The 14,607-nt window shown below is 45.6% G+C and overlaps 1 protein-coding gene across 1 annotated transcript in view; it reads right to left on the reverse strand.

Moving 5' to 3' along the window:
* Positions 1 to 14,607, reverse strand: part of LOC124035367 — a 160,228-nt gene that overhangs the window by 134,671 nt on the left and 10,950 nt on the right. The window contains exon 2 of the mRNA XM_046348828.1: positions 14,021 to 14,236. Coding sequence (XP_046204784.1) covers positions 14,021 to 14,236 — 216 coding nt within the window. The remainder of the gene's footprint in view (positions 1 to 14,020; positions 14,237 to 14,607) is intronic.

The following is a 14,607-nucleotide window of genomic DNA, read 5'->3' on the forward strand; positions in this document are numbered from 1 at the left end:
AATACTGTTGTTATCTATTACTGACCTCTTCAACATAACTAACACTGATCTGGATACTGTTGTTATCTATTACCGACCTGTCAACATAACTAACACTGATCTGGAAACTGTTGTTATCTATTACCGACCTCTTCAACATAACTAACACTGATCTGGATACTGTTGTTATCTATTACTGACCTGTCAACATAACTAACACTGATCTGGATACTGTTGTTATCTATTACCGACCTGTCAACATAACTAACACTGATCTGGATACTGTTGTTATCTATTACTGACCAGTCAACATAACTAACACTGATCTGGATACTGTTGTTATCTATTACCGACCTGTCAACATAACTAACACTGATCTGGACAGTATTAATAAGAAAGACTGACCTAGAATCAGACAAAACAGTATAAACCCTGACTAGTTGCTCTGCTGGGTGATAAAGACTGACCTAGAATCAGACAAAACAGTATAAACCCTGACTAGTTGCTCTGCTGGGTGATAAAGACTGACCTAGAATCAGACAAAACAGTATAAACCCTGACTAGTTGCTCTGCTGGGTGATAAAGACTGACCTAGAATCAGACAAAACAGTATAAACCCTGACTAGTTGCTCTGCTGGGTGATAAAGACTGACCTAGAATCAGACAAAACAGTATAAACCCTGACTAGTTGCTCTGCTGGGTGATAAAGACTGACCTAGATTCAGACAAAACAGTGAACTACAGTAGCAGGTCTGGTCCCCAGTATAGACATGTACAATGCTCGTCAGGGGAAAACTCTGTGTGTGTGTGTGTGTGTGTGTGTGTGTGTGTGTGTGTGTGTGTGTGTGTGTGTGTGTGTGTGTGTGTGTGTGTGTGTGTGTGTGTGTGTGTGTGTGTGTGTGTGTGTGTGTGTGTGTGTGTGTGTGTGTGTGTGTGTGTGTGTGTGTTTTCTCATGTGACTCATGGGGCTCAGTAAAATATGAGTCAGATTTAATCTATTTATTTAACCGTTATTTAACCAGGCAAGTCATTTACGAACAAATTCTTACCGGCCTACCCCGGCCAAAAACAGCCTACCCCGGTCACACCCCGGCCTACCCCGGCCAACGCTGGGCCAATTGTGTGCCGCCCTAAAGGTTAATATATATGTGAAATATACTCTTCTAAAATATAGATGCAACAATTTAATACCCTGTATACAGCCTCCACATTGACTCTGTACCGTAATACCCTGTATATAGCCTCCACATTGACTCTGTACCGTAATACCCTGTATACAGCCTCCACATTGACTCTATACCGTAATACCCTGTATATAGCCTCCACATTGACTCTGTACCGTAATACCCTGTATATAGCCCCCACATGGACTCTGTACCGTAACACCCTGTATATAGCCTCCACATTGACTATGTACCGTAATACCCTGTATATAGCCTCCACATTGACTCTGTACCGTAATACCCTGTATATAGCCCCCACATTGACTCTGTACCGTAATACCCTGTATATAGCCTCCACATTGACTATGTACCGGTACCCCCTGTATATAGCCTCCACATTGACTCTGTACCGTAACACCCTGTATATAGCCTCCACATTGACTCTGTACCGTAACACCCTGTATATAGCCTCCACATTGACTCTGTACCGTAACACCCTGTATATAGCCTCCACATTGACACTGTACTGGTACCCCCTCTGTATAGCCTCCACATTGACTCTATACCGTAACACCCTGTATATAGACTCCACATTGACTCGGTACCGGTACCCCCTGTATATAGACTCCACATTGACTCTATACCGTAACACCCTGTATATAGACTCCACATTGACTCTGTACCGTAATACCCTGTATATAGCCTCCACATTGACTCTGTACCGTAATACCCTGTATATAGCCTCCACATTGACTCTGTACCGGTATCCCCTGTATATAGCCTCCACATTGACTCTGTACCGGTACCCCCTGTATATAGCCTCCACATTGACTCTGTACCGTAATACCCTGTATATAGCCTCCACATTGACTCTGTACCGTAATACCCTGTATATAGCCTCCACATTGACTCTGTACCGGTACCCCCTGTATATAGCCTCCACATTGACTCTGTACCGGTACCCCCTGTATATAGCCTCCACATTGACTCTATACCGTAACACCCTGTATATAGCCTCCACATTGACTCTGTACCGTAACACCCTGTATATAGCCTCCACATTGACTCTGTACCGTAATACCCTGTATATAGCCTCCACATTGTTATTTTACTGCTGCTCTTTAATTATTGGTTCTTTTTCTATTTAAATGTTTTTTTTCCTTTTTTGGTTTTTACATCAGTGTATTTTAGTAAATACTTAAAATTGCATCATTGGTTAAGGGCTTGTAAGTAAGCATTTCACTGTAAGGTCTACCACACCTGTTGTATTCAGCATTTCACTGTAAGGTCTACTACACCTGTTGTATTCAGCATTTCACTGTGAGGTCTACTACACCTGTTGTATTCAGCATTTCACTGTAAGGTCTACTACACCTGTTGTATTCAGCATTTCACTGTGAGGTCTACTACACCTGTTGTATTCAGCATTTCACTGTAAGGTCTACTACACCTGTTGTATTCAGCATTTCACTCTAAGGTCTACTATACCTGTTGTATTCAGCATTTCACTGTGAGGTCTACTACACCTGTTGTATTCAGCATTTCACTGTGAGGTCTACTACACCTGTTGTATTCAGCATTTCACTGTGAGGTCTACTACACCTGTTGTATTCAGCATTTCACTGTAACGTCTACTACACCTGTTGTATTCAGCATTTCACTGTAAGGTCTACCACACCTGTTGTATTCAGCATTTCACTGTGAGGTCTACCACACCTGTTGTATTCAGCATTTCACTGTGAGGTCTACCACACCTGTTGTATTCAGCATTTCACTGTAAGGTCTACCACACCTGTTGTATTCAGCATTTCACTGTGAGGTCTACCACACCTGTTGTATTCAGCATTTCACTGTAAGGTCTACCACACCTGTTGTATTCAGCATTTCACTGAGAGGTCTACCACACCTGTTGTATTCAGCATTTCACTGTGAGGTCTACTACACCTGTTGTATTCAGCATTTCACTGTAAGGTCTACTACACCTGTTGTATTCAGCATTTCACTGTGAGGTCTACTACACCTGTTGTATTCAGCATTTCACTGTGAGGTCTACTACACCTGTTGTATTCAGCATTTCACTGTGAGGTCTACTACACCTGTTGTATTCAGCATTTCACTGTGAGGTCTACTACACCTGTTGTATTCAGCATTTCACTGTAAGGTCTACTACACCTGTTGTATTCAGCATTTCACTGTAACGTCTACTACACCTGTTGTATTCAGCATTTCACTGTAACGTCTACTACACCTGTTGTATTCAGCATTTCACTGTAACGTCTACTACACCTGTTGTATTCAGCATTTCACTGTAACGTCTACTACACCTGTTGTATTCAGCATTTCACTGTGAGGTCTACTACACCCGTTGTATTCGGCGCACGTGACAAATACATTTGGATTAGATTTGAATTCAATTCATTAGGCCCTAATCTATGGATTTCACATGACTGGTCAGGGGTGCAGCCACTGGGGAGCCAGGGTCCACCTACTGGGGAGCCAGGGTCCACTCACTGGGGAGCCAGGGTCCACCTACTGGGGAGCCAGGGTCCACCTACTGGGGGAGCCAGGGTCCACTCACTGGGGAGCCAGGGTCCACTCACTGGGGGAGCCAGGGTCCACTCACTGGGGGAGCCAGGCCCAGCCAATCAGAATGAGTTTTCCCCACAAAAGGGCTTTAGTACAGACAGAAATCCAAATCGACAGGAGACCAAATCAGGTCCACCATCGAACAAACAGGAGAAAACAGGAATCAAATTGTCCACAGTGACCATCAAAGCAGCCATTGTGGTCAAATCAATTAGTGAGCAATGTATCAAAGCCAGAGACTGTGGCCAGGTCAGGATAGGGCCAGTACTGGTCTAAAGTAGAGCACTATGAAAGGAATAGGGTGCCATTTGGGACACAGACAAGGTGTCAGGCCCTTCGATCCAGTAATAAGATGATGCTGCTGTGGAGACACTGTGTGTTGGGGGGCTATTCCGGTGGGACCAGGAGGTCTGGTGAGGGGCTTCATTAAGGGACGGACCTCTGTGGCTGAGGGTGATAACCCTGCTCAACTGTCATTGTTAGCAGTGACCTGGAATGGAGGGAAGGACACATGTGTTCTAGAACCCTCACAACACCAGACAGACAGACAGACGGAGCACTCACCACGTTCTAGAACCCTCACAACATCAGACAGACAGACTGAGCACTCACCATGTTCTAGAACCCTCACAACACCAGACAGACAGACGGAGCACTCACCATGTTCTAGAACCCTCACAACACCAGACAGACAGACAGACTGAGCACTCAACATGTTCTAGAACCCTCACAACACCAGACAGACAGACAGACTGAGCACTCACCATGTTCTAGAACCCTCACAACACCAGACAGACAGACGGAGCACTCACCATGTTCTAGAACCCTCAACACCAGACAGACAGACGGAGCACTCACCATGTTCTAGAACCCTCACAACACCAGACAGACGGAGCACTCACCATGTTCTAGAACCCTCACAACACCAGACAGACAGATGGAGCACTCACCATGTTCTAGAACCCTCACAACACCAGACAGACAGACGGAGCACTCACCATGTTCTAGAACCCTCACAACACCAGACAGACAGACGGAGCACTCACCATGTTCTAGAACCCCAACAACACCAGACAGACAGATGGAGCACTCACCATGTTCTAGAACCCTCACAACACCAGACAGACAGACGGAGCACTCACCATGTTCTAGAACCCTCACAACATCAGACAGACAGATGGAGCACTCAACATGTTCTAGAACCCTCACAATATCATACAGACAGAGCACTCAGTTCTAGAACCCTCACAACATCAGACAGACGGAGCACTCAGAGGTTCTCTAAATGACATTGTAGAGAGAATGACTGAAGCTAACAGTGTTGTTGTGTCCCGGTGTCTGACACCACCGTAGCTTCAAGAGACAACTTGAACAGAGCAGAGTGATTATACACAGAACTGCATGGCAGTAATGAAGTCCTCTCACAGTCTATTCCTACTGAAATGGAGACGGAGTGGAGGCTGCAGGGTGGCCACTACATTTAACATTACATTTAAGTCATTTAGCAGACGCTCTTATCCAGAACCACCAAGTGGAACGTTTGGAGGACAAAGGCATCCTGATTACAAACAGACTCCATGACCACAACGAGCTGTTTCTACATTTACCAGACTCTCTGATCCAGAGATACTTACAGTAGAGAGTCATTTAACAGACTCTCTGATCCCGAGAGACTTACAGTAGAGAGTCATTTAACAGACTCTCTGATCCAGAGATATTTACAGTAGTGAGTCATTTAACAGACTCTCTGATCCAGAGAGATTTACAGTAGTGAGTCATTTAACAGACTCTCTGATCCAGAGACTTTTACAGTAGAGAGTAATTTAACAGACTCTCTGATCCAGAGACTTACAGTAGAGAGTCATTTAACAGACTCTCTTATCCAGAGACTTACAGTAGTGAGTCATTTAACAGACTCTCTTATCCAGAGACTTACAGTAGTGAGTCATTTAACAGACTCTCTTTATCCAGAGACTTACAGTAGTGAGTCATTTAACAGACTCTCTGATCCAGAGAGGCTTACAGTAGAGAGTCATTTAACAGACTCTGATCCAGAGAGACTTACAGTAGAGAGTCATTTAACAGACTCTCTGATCCAGAGACTTACAGTAGAGAGTCATTTAACAGACTCTCTTATCCAGAGACTTACAGTAGTGAGTCATTTAACAGACTCTCTTATCCAGAGACTTACAGTAGTGAGTCATTTAACAGACTCTCTTATCCAGAGACTTACAGTAGTGAGTCATTTAACAGACTCTCTGATCCAGAGAGGCTTACAGTAGAGAGTCATTTAACAGACTCTGATCCAGAGAGACTTTACAGTAGAGAGTCATTTAACAGACTCTCTGATCCAGAGACTTACAGTAGAGAGTCATTTAACAGACTCTCTTATCCAGAGACTTACAGTAGTGAGTCATTTAACAGACTCTCTTATCCAGAGACTTACAGTAGTGAGTCATTTAACAGACTCTCTTATCCAGAGACTTACAGTAGTGAGTCATTTAACAGACTCTCTGATCCAGAGAGGCTTACAGTAGAGAGTCATTTAACAGACTCTGATCCAGAGAGACTTACAGTAGAGAGTCATTTAACAGACTCTCTGATCCAGAGACTTTACAGTAGAGAGTCATTTAACAGACTCTTATCCAGAGACTTACAGTAGTGAGTCATTTAACAGACTCTCTTATCCAGAGACTTACAGTAAGTAGTAGTAGTAGTCCTCTGAGTTGTTCCTTTCACCAGAACCTGTTCCTGGTTTCCTGTTTGCCCGTGTCAGTAAACACTGTTCCCTGGTTTCCTGTTTGACCGTCAGTAAACACTGTTCCCTGGTTTCCTGTGTCAGTAAACACTGTTCCCTGGTTTCCTGTTTGACCGTGTCAGGAAACACTGTTCCCTGGTTTCCTGTTTGACCGTGTCAGGAAACACTGTTCCCTGGTTTCCTTGACCGTGTCTGTAAACACTGTTTCCTGTTTGACCGTGTCTGTAAACACTGTTTCCTGGTTTCCTGTTTGACCGTGTCAGTAAACACTGTTCCCTGGTTTCCTGTTTGCCCGTGTCAGTAAACACTGTTTCCTGTTTGACCGTGTCAGTAAACACTGTTTCCTGGTTTCCTGTTTGACCGTGTCAGTAAACACTGTTCCCTGGTTTCCTGTTTGACCGTGTCAGTAAACACTGTTCCCGGTTTCCTGTTTGCCCGTGTCAGTGCAAACACTGTTCCCTGGTTTCCTGTTTGACCGTGTCAGTAAACACTGTTCCCTGGTTTCCTGTTTGACCGTGTCAGTAAACACTGTTCCCTGGTTTCCTGTTTGACCGTGCCTGTAAACACTGTTTCCTGTTTGACCGTGTCAGTAAACACTGTCTCCTGGTTTCCTGTTTGACCGTGTCAGTAAACACTGTTCCCTGGTTTCCTGTTTGCCCGTGTCAGTAAACACTGTTCCCTGGTTTCCTGTTTGACCGTGTCAGTAAACACTGTTCCCTGGTTTCCTGTTTGACCGTGTCAGTAAACACTGTTCCCTGGTTTCCGTTTGACCGTTCGTAAACACTGTTCCCTGGTTTCCTGTTTGACCGTGGTTCGTAAACACTGTTTCCTGTTTGACCGTGTCAGTAAACACTGTCTCCTGGTTTCCTGTTTGACCGTGTCAGTAAACACTGTCCCCGGTTTCCTGTTTGACCGTAAGTCAGTAAACACTGTTTCCTGTTTGACCGTGTCAGTAAACTCTGTCCCCTGGTTTCCTGTTTGACCGTGTCTGTAAACACTGTTTCCTGTTTGACCGTGTCTGTAAACACTGTTTCCTGTTTGACCTGTCAGTAAACACTGTTCCCTGGTTTCCTGTTTGACCGTGTCTTACCTGAAGTATGTTGAAGGCGCTGAACAGAGCGGGGACAGGGGAGCACCGCCGAGAGTCCACCACGACTGTCAACCCTAGGAACGCACCTCCTTCCTGTAACACAGGATATGACATCAGAGACAGAGACCAGGCCACAACAGTAAGCTCTTCAGCACTGTTCAAGCTATCAGAACCGTAGTGTCAGGAGCTATCAGAACCGTAGTGTCAGGAGCTATCAGAACCGTAGTGTCAGCAGCTATCAGAACCGTAGTGTCAGAACCGTAGTGTCAGCAGCTATCAGAACCGTAGTGTCAGAACCGTAGTGTCAGGAGATATCAGAACCGTAGTGTCAGAACCGTAGTGTCAGAACCATAGTGTCAGGACCGTAGTGTCAGGAGCTATCAGAACCGTAGTGTCAGGAGCTATCAGAACCGTAGTGTCAGGAGATATCAGAACCGTAGTGTCAGAACCGTAGTGTCAGGAGCTATCAGAACCGTAGTGTCAGAACCGTAGTGTCAGAACCGTAGTGTCAGGAGCTATCAGAACCGTAGTGTCAGGAGCTATCAGAACCGTAGTGTCAGAACCATAGTGTCAGAACCGTAGTGTCAGGAGCTATCAGAACCGTAGTGTCAGGAGCTATCAGAACCGTAGTGTCAGAACCGTAGTGTCAGGAGATATCAGAACCGTAGTGTCAGAACCGTAGTGTCAGAAGCTATCAGAACCGTAGTGTCAGGAGCTATCAGAACCGTAGTGTCAGGAGATATCAGAACCGTAGTGTCAGAACCGTAGTGTCAGAAGCTATCAGAACCGTAGTGTCAGGAGCTATCAGAACCGTAGTGTCAGGAGCTATCAGAACCGTAGTGTCAGGAGCTATCAGAACCGTAGTGTCAGGAGCTATCAGAACCGTAGTGTCAGGAGCTATCAGAACCGTAGTGTCAGGAGATATCAGAACCGTAGTGTCAGGAGCTATCAGAACCGTAGTGTCAGAACCGTAGTGTCAGGAGCTATCAGAACCGTAGTGTCAGCAGCTATCAGAACCGTAGTGTCAGCAGCTATCAGAACCGTAGTGTCAGCAGCTATCAGAACCGTAGTGTCAGCAGCTGTCAGAACCGTAGTGTCAGAACCGTAGTGTCAGGAGATATCAGAACCGTAGTGTCAGAACCGTAGTGTCAGGAGCTATCAGAACCGTAGTGTCAGCAGCTATCAGAACCGAGTGTCAGCAGCTATCAGAACCGTAGTGTCAGGAGCTGTCAGAACCGTAGTGTCAGAACCGTAGTGTCAGGAGATATCAGAACCGTAGTGTCAGGAGCTATCAGAACCGTAGTGTCAGGAGCTATCAGAACCGTAGTGTCAGAACCGTGAGTGTCAGCAGCTATCAGAACCGTAGTGTCAGGAGCTATCAGAACCGTAGTGTCAGGAGCTATCAGAACCGTAGTGTCAGGAGCTATCAGAACCGTAGTGTCAGCAGCTATCAGAACCGTAGTGTCAGAACCGTAGTGTCAGGAGCTATCAGAACCGTAGTGTCAGGAGCTATCAGAACCGTAGTGTCAGGAGCTATCAGAACCGTAGTGTCAGCAGCTATCAGAACCGTAGTGTCAGAACCGTAGTGTCAGGAGCTATCAGAACCGTAGTGTCAGAACCATAGTGTCAGGAGCTATCAGAACCGTAGTGTCAGGAGCTATCAGAACCGTAGTGTCAGGAGCTATCAGAACCGTAGTGTCAGGAGCTATCAGAACCGTAGTGTCAGGAGCTATCAGAACCGTAGTGTCAGGAGCTATCAGAACCGTAGTGTCAGGAGCTATCAGAACCGTAGTGTCAGAACCGTAGTGTCAGAACCGTAGTGTCAGGAGCTATCAGAACCATAGTGTCAGAACCGTAGTGTCAGGAGCTATCAGAACCGTAGTGTCAGGAGCTATCAGAACCGTAGTGTCAGAACCGTAGTGTCAGAACCGTAGTGTCAGGAGCTATCAGAACCGTAGTGTCAGGGAGAAAGTAAAACCAGTAGGACGGTGGAACATGAGGGCCTGAGTTGGAGTCTTACACCCCTAACCTGTCTGTCTGTCTGTCTGTCTGTGTCTGTCTGTCTGTCTGTCTGTCTGTCTGTCTGTCTGTCTGTCTGTCGTCTGTCTGTCTGTCTGTCTGTCTCGTCTGTCTGTCTGTCGTCTGTCTGTCTGTCTGTCTGTCTGTCTGTCTGTCTGATCAGATCTGGTCTGTGTGTGTAACAGTACCTGAGCATTGTGTAGTAGTAGACGAGGATTCTGACCAGTTCTCCACAGTCACAGCTTGGGTTCAACCAGCCGGTGTTCCTCGTGGTCACGGTCACCAGGGCTCGACCTCCCCTATCTCTTGTTCCTGAGACAAACACACAAACAGGATGTCTAGCACGTGGTAGAAACTGGTCTCAGACCAGATCGTGTTTTAACAGTAACACAGTTAGTCACAGCAAGACATAATCACTGTGGTAATAACTGGTCTCAAATCAGGTCGTGTTTTAACAGTGACACAGTTAGTCACATCAAGACAGAATCACTGTGGTAGTAACTGGTCTCAGATCAGATCGTGTTTTACCAGCTAGTCACATCAAGACAGAATCACCGTGGTAGTAACTGGTCTCAGATCAGACAGAATCACCGTTGGCCTCCTCAAACCAGCCTGGTTGGACATATAACATCTTGTGTGTTTCCAGAGATGTGGGCTGTTCTACCACCAGGCAGACAGAGCACCCCAGAACTGAGGACAGCAGCATTGATGTTGTGGGCCTCTGTCAGTGTCTGGGACTTAGGAAAGACTGAAGACTGGGAGCACTGGCTGGACTGGGAGTAGGACCTGGTTAGCTGGGCTGGGGACTGGGTTAACTGGGCTGGGGACTGGGTTAACTGGGCTGGGGACTGGGTTAACTGGGCTGGGGACTGGGTTAACTGGGCTGGGGACTGGGTTAACTGGGCTGGGAACATCACTGCTGGGGTCTGTTGTAGTTCTGGGTCTCTGTGGTTAGTTTCAGTGGATGGCTTGTCCACGGAACAGGATTTTAACACAGGTTCCTCTGGCTGAATGGGGCCTGGATGGAGAAAGAGACAGATACACAACTAGTCACTGACTGACTGGCATGGAACACAACCTTGATACAAGTCATACACACTTTATAAATATATATACATCACTAAACCTTTATAAATATATATAAATCACTAAACCTTTAGAAATATATATACATCACTAAACCTTTATAAATATATATAAATCACTAAACCTTATAAATATATATAAATCACTAAACCTTTATAAATATATATAAATCACTAAACCTTTATAAATATATATAAATCACTAAACCTTTATAAATATATATAAATCACTAAACCTTTATAAATCACTAAACCTTTATAAATCACTAAACCTTTATAAATCACTAAACCTTTATAAATCACTAAACCTTTATAAATCACTAAACCTTTATAAATATATATAAATCACTAAACCTTTATAAATCACTAAACCTTTATAAATATATATAAATCACTAAACCTTTATAAATATATATAAATCACTAAACCTTTATAAATATATATAAATCACTAAACCTTTATAAATATATATAAATCACTAAACCTTTATAAATATATATAAATCACTAAACCTTATAAATCACTAAACCTTTTATAAATATATATAAATCACTAAACCTTTATAAATATATATAAATCACTAAACCTTTATAAATATATATAAATCACTAAACCTTTATAAATCACTAAACCTTTATAAATATATATAAATCACTAAACCTTTATAAATATATATAAATCACTAAACCTTTATAAATATATATAAATCACTAAACCTTTATAAATCACTAAACCTTTATAAATCACTAAACCTTTATAAATCACTAAACCTTTATAAATCACTAAACCTTATAAATCACTAAACCTTTATAAACATTTATAAATCACTAAACAGTTCAACTAAACCTTTATAGACAGATATAAATCACTACACCTTTATAAATCACTAAACATTTATAAACATATTATAAATCTATCAAGACATCCAGGCATCAACACTACACTACACCTCTATCGTCTCCAACAGTCAGATCAAATCAGTCTCTTCACTACAACACACTAAACCTCTATCGTCTCCTACAGTCAGATCAGATCAGTATCTTCATTACAACACACTAAACCTCTATCGTCTCCTACAGTCAGATCAGTCTCTCCATTACACCACATTAAACCTCTATCGTCTCCTACAGTGAGATCAGATCAGTCTCTTCACTACAACACACTAAACCTCTATCGTCTCCCACAGTGAGATCAGATCAGTCTCTCCATTACACCACACTAAACCTCTATCGTCTCCCACAGTGAGATCAGATCAGTCTCTCCATTGCACCATGACACACGACTGCTAGAGGATGAGGCTATCTGACGCTAGCTAGCTGTCTCTGGGTCTACATCCAAATGGCACCTATTCCTATGTAGTGCACTACTAGGGCTCTGCCTCTGGTCTAAAGTAGTGCACTACATAGGGAATAGGGTGCCTTTTTGGGGCACAGATTAACCCTCCGTCAGAGAGAGCGGGGATCAGGAGTCTAGTCTATCCATCACAGGACAAGCTATGATACCTAGAAAACACACTCACAACAGTACTCTCCAATACTCTGTATCTCTCTGTATCTCTCTGTATCTCTCTCTCTCTCTGTCTCCTCTCTCTCTCTCTCTCTGTCTCTCTCTGTCTCTCTCTCTCTGTCTCTCTCTCTCTCTCTCTCTATGTCTCCTCCCCTGTCTCTATCTCTCTCTCCCCTGCTCTGTCTCTCTCTCCCCCTGTTCTCTCTCTCTCTCTGTCTCTCTCTCTCTCTCTGTCTCTCTCTCTCTGTCTCTCTCTCCCTCTGTCTCTCTGTCTCTGTCTTCTCTCTGCTCCTCTCTGTCTCTATGCCCTCTCCCCCCTGTCTCTCTAAAGCCCTCTCTCCCCCGTCTCTCTATCTCTCTCTCCCTGTCTCTCTCTCTGTCTCCCCTCTCTCTCTCTCTCCCCTCCTCTCTGTCTCTCTCTCTAAGAGGCGAGGCTTATAGAGGAGGGCTAGAACCACTACAAAGAAGGGACAACAGGTGGAAGGTGGAGAAGGAGGAGTTGGAGAGGAGTCACTCAGGCCAACATGTCATTGGTGACTGCTAAACAGGAGTGACTGCTAAACAGGAGTGGCTAAAACAGGTGACTGCTAAACAGGGGTGACTGCTAAACAGGGGTGACTACTAAACAGGGTGACTGCTAAACAGGGGTGACTACTAAACAGGGAGTGACTGCTAAACAGGGTGACTACTAAACAGGAGTGACTACTAAACAGAAGTGACTGCTAAACAGGAGAAGTATTTGCAGGGGGTTAAGCAGCAGTGCAGAACGGGAGGATGGTGGATGATTTGGGGATGAACGAGGGATGAAGGTGGAGGATTTAGGGATGAACGAGGGATGAAGGAATGAGATGGTGGATGATTTAGGGATGAATGAGGGATGAAGGGAGTGATGTTGGATGATTTAGGATGAATGAGGATGAAGGGAGGGACGTTGGATGATTTAGGGATGAAGGGAGGATGGTGGATGATTTAGGGATGAAGGGAGGATGTTGGATGATTTAGGGATGAAGGGAGGATGGTGGATGATTTAGGGATGAAGGGAGGATGGTGGATGATTTAGGGATGAACGAGGGATGAAGGGAGGATGGTGGATGATTAGGGATGAAGGGAGGATGGTGGATGATTTAGGGATGAAGGGAGGATGGTGGATGATTAGGGATGAAGGGAGGATGGTGGATGATTAGGGATGAAGGGAGGATGGTGGATGATTAGGGATGAAGGGAGGATGGTGGATGATTAGGGATGAAGGGAGGATGGTGGATGATTAGGGATGAAGGGAGGATGGTGGATGATTAGGGATGAACGAGGGATGAAGGAGGGAGAGATATGTACCTGTCTCTTCTTTCTCTTGGGGCTCAGTATCTGAGTGGTTCTCTTCCTCTTGCTCCACCTCCTCCTCCTCCTCCTCCTCCTCCTCCTCCTCCTTGTCCTCCGGTCTCTCGGTCTCTGATTCAGTGGAAGGTGTGTAGTGCGTTGGTGTTTGGTGGGCAGTGGGAGTGGGGGCTAAGTGTATGAGAATCTCAGTCAGAGTGTTCAGTGTCTCGTCCTCTCCTTGGGGAGTGTCTGATTGGCCGGTGGAGACCTCAGGGTCATCATGGTGAGAGTCTGTCTCACCGGTGTCAACCACCTGCAAGATGCCAACACGTCTACTCCTCTCCTCTGTCTCTGTCTCTGTCTCTGTCCTGGTTTCTGAACCCCTATCCCTCCTCTCCTCCACCTCCTCCCCTGTTCCTGTCTCTTCCGGGACTCTGTCTGTCTCTTCACTGTGAACAATGCCGTGTTCCCGACTGAGAGACTCTTCCCTCTCCACTATACTGTGTGACTGAGTTAAAACCTCCTCGCTGTCAGTCTGAGGGTGACTGAGAGACTCTTCCCTCTCCACTATACTGTGTGACTGAGTTAAAACCTCCTCGCTGTCAGTCTGGGGGTGACTGAGAGACTCTTCCCTCTCCACTATACTGTGTGACTGAGTTAAAACCTCCTCACTGTCAGTCTGAGGGTGACTGAGAGACTCTTCCCTCTCCACTATACTGTGTGACTGAGTTAAAACCTCCTCGCTGTCAGTCTGGGGGTCAGAAACCACTGATAGGGCTGTGCCCTCACACACTGACCGGTGAGACTCAGACACACGCTCAGAGACACGTTGTGTTAGCCTCTGGAGACGAGCAGCGTTACCTTCTGTACGGTCCGACGCTGTCCCCTCACTGCTGACCCCTCTCTGGCCGTAGGGAGGTGGGGGCCGTAGGGGAGGTGGGGGCCGTAGAGGTGGGGGCCATGGGGCCCATGGGGGAGAGTAGGGGCCGTAGGGGAGGTGGGGGCCGTAGGGGAGGTGGGGGTCGTAGGGGAGGTGGGGGCCGTAGGGGAGGTGGGGGCCGTTGGGGAGGTGGGGCCGTAGGGGAGGTGGGGGCCGTTGGGGAGGTG

Source organism: Oncorhynchus gorbuscha, linkage group LG05, assembly GCF_021184085.1.
Source record: "Oncorhynchus gorbuscha isolate QuinsamMale2020 ecotype Even-year linkage group LG05, OgorEven_v1.0, whole genome shotgun sequence".
Classification (NCBI taxonomy): domain Eukaryota; kingdom Metazoa; phylum Chordata; class Actinopteri; order Salmoniformes; family Salmonidae; genus Oncorhynchus; species Oncorhynchus gorbuscha.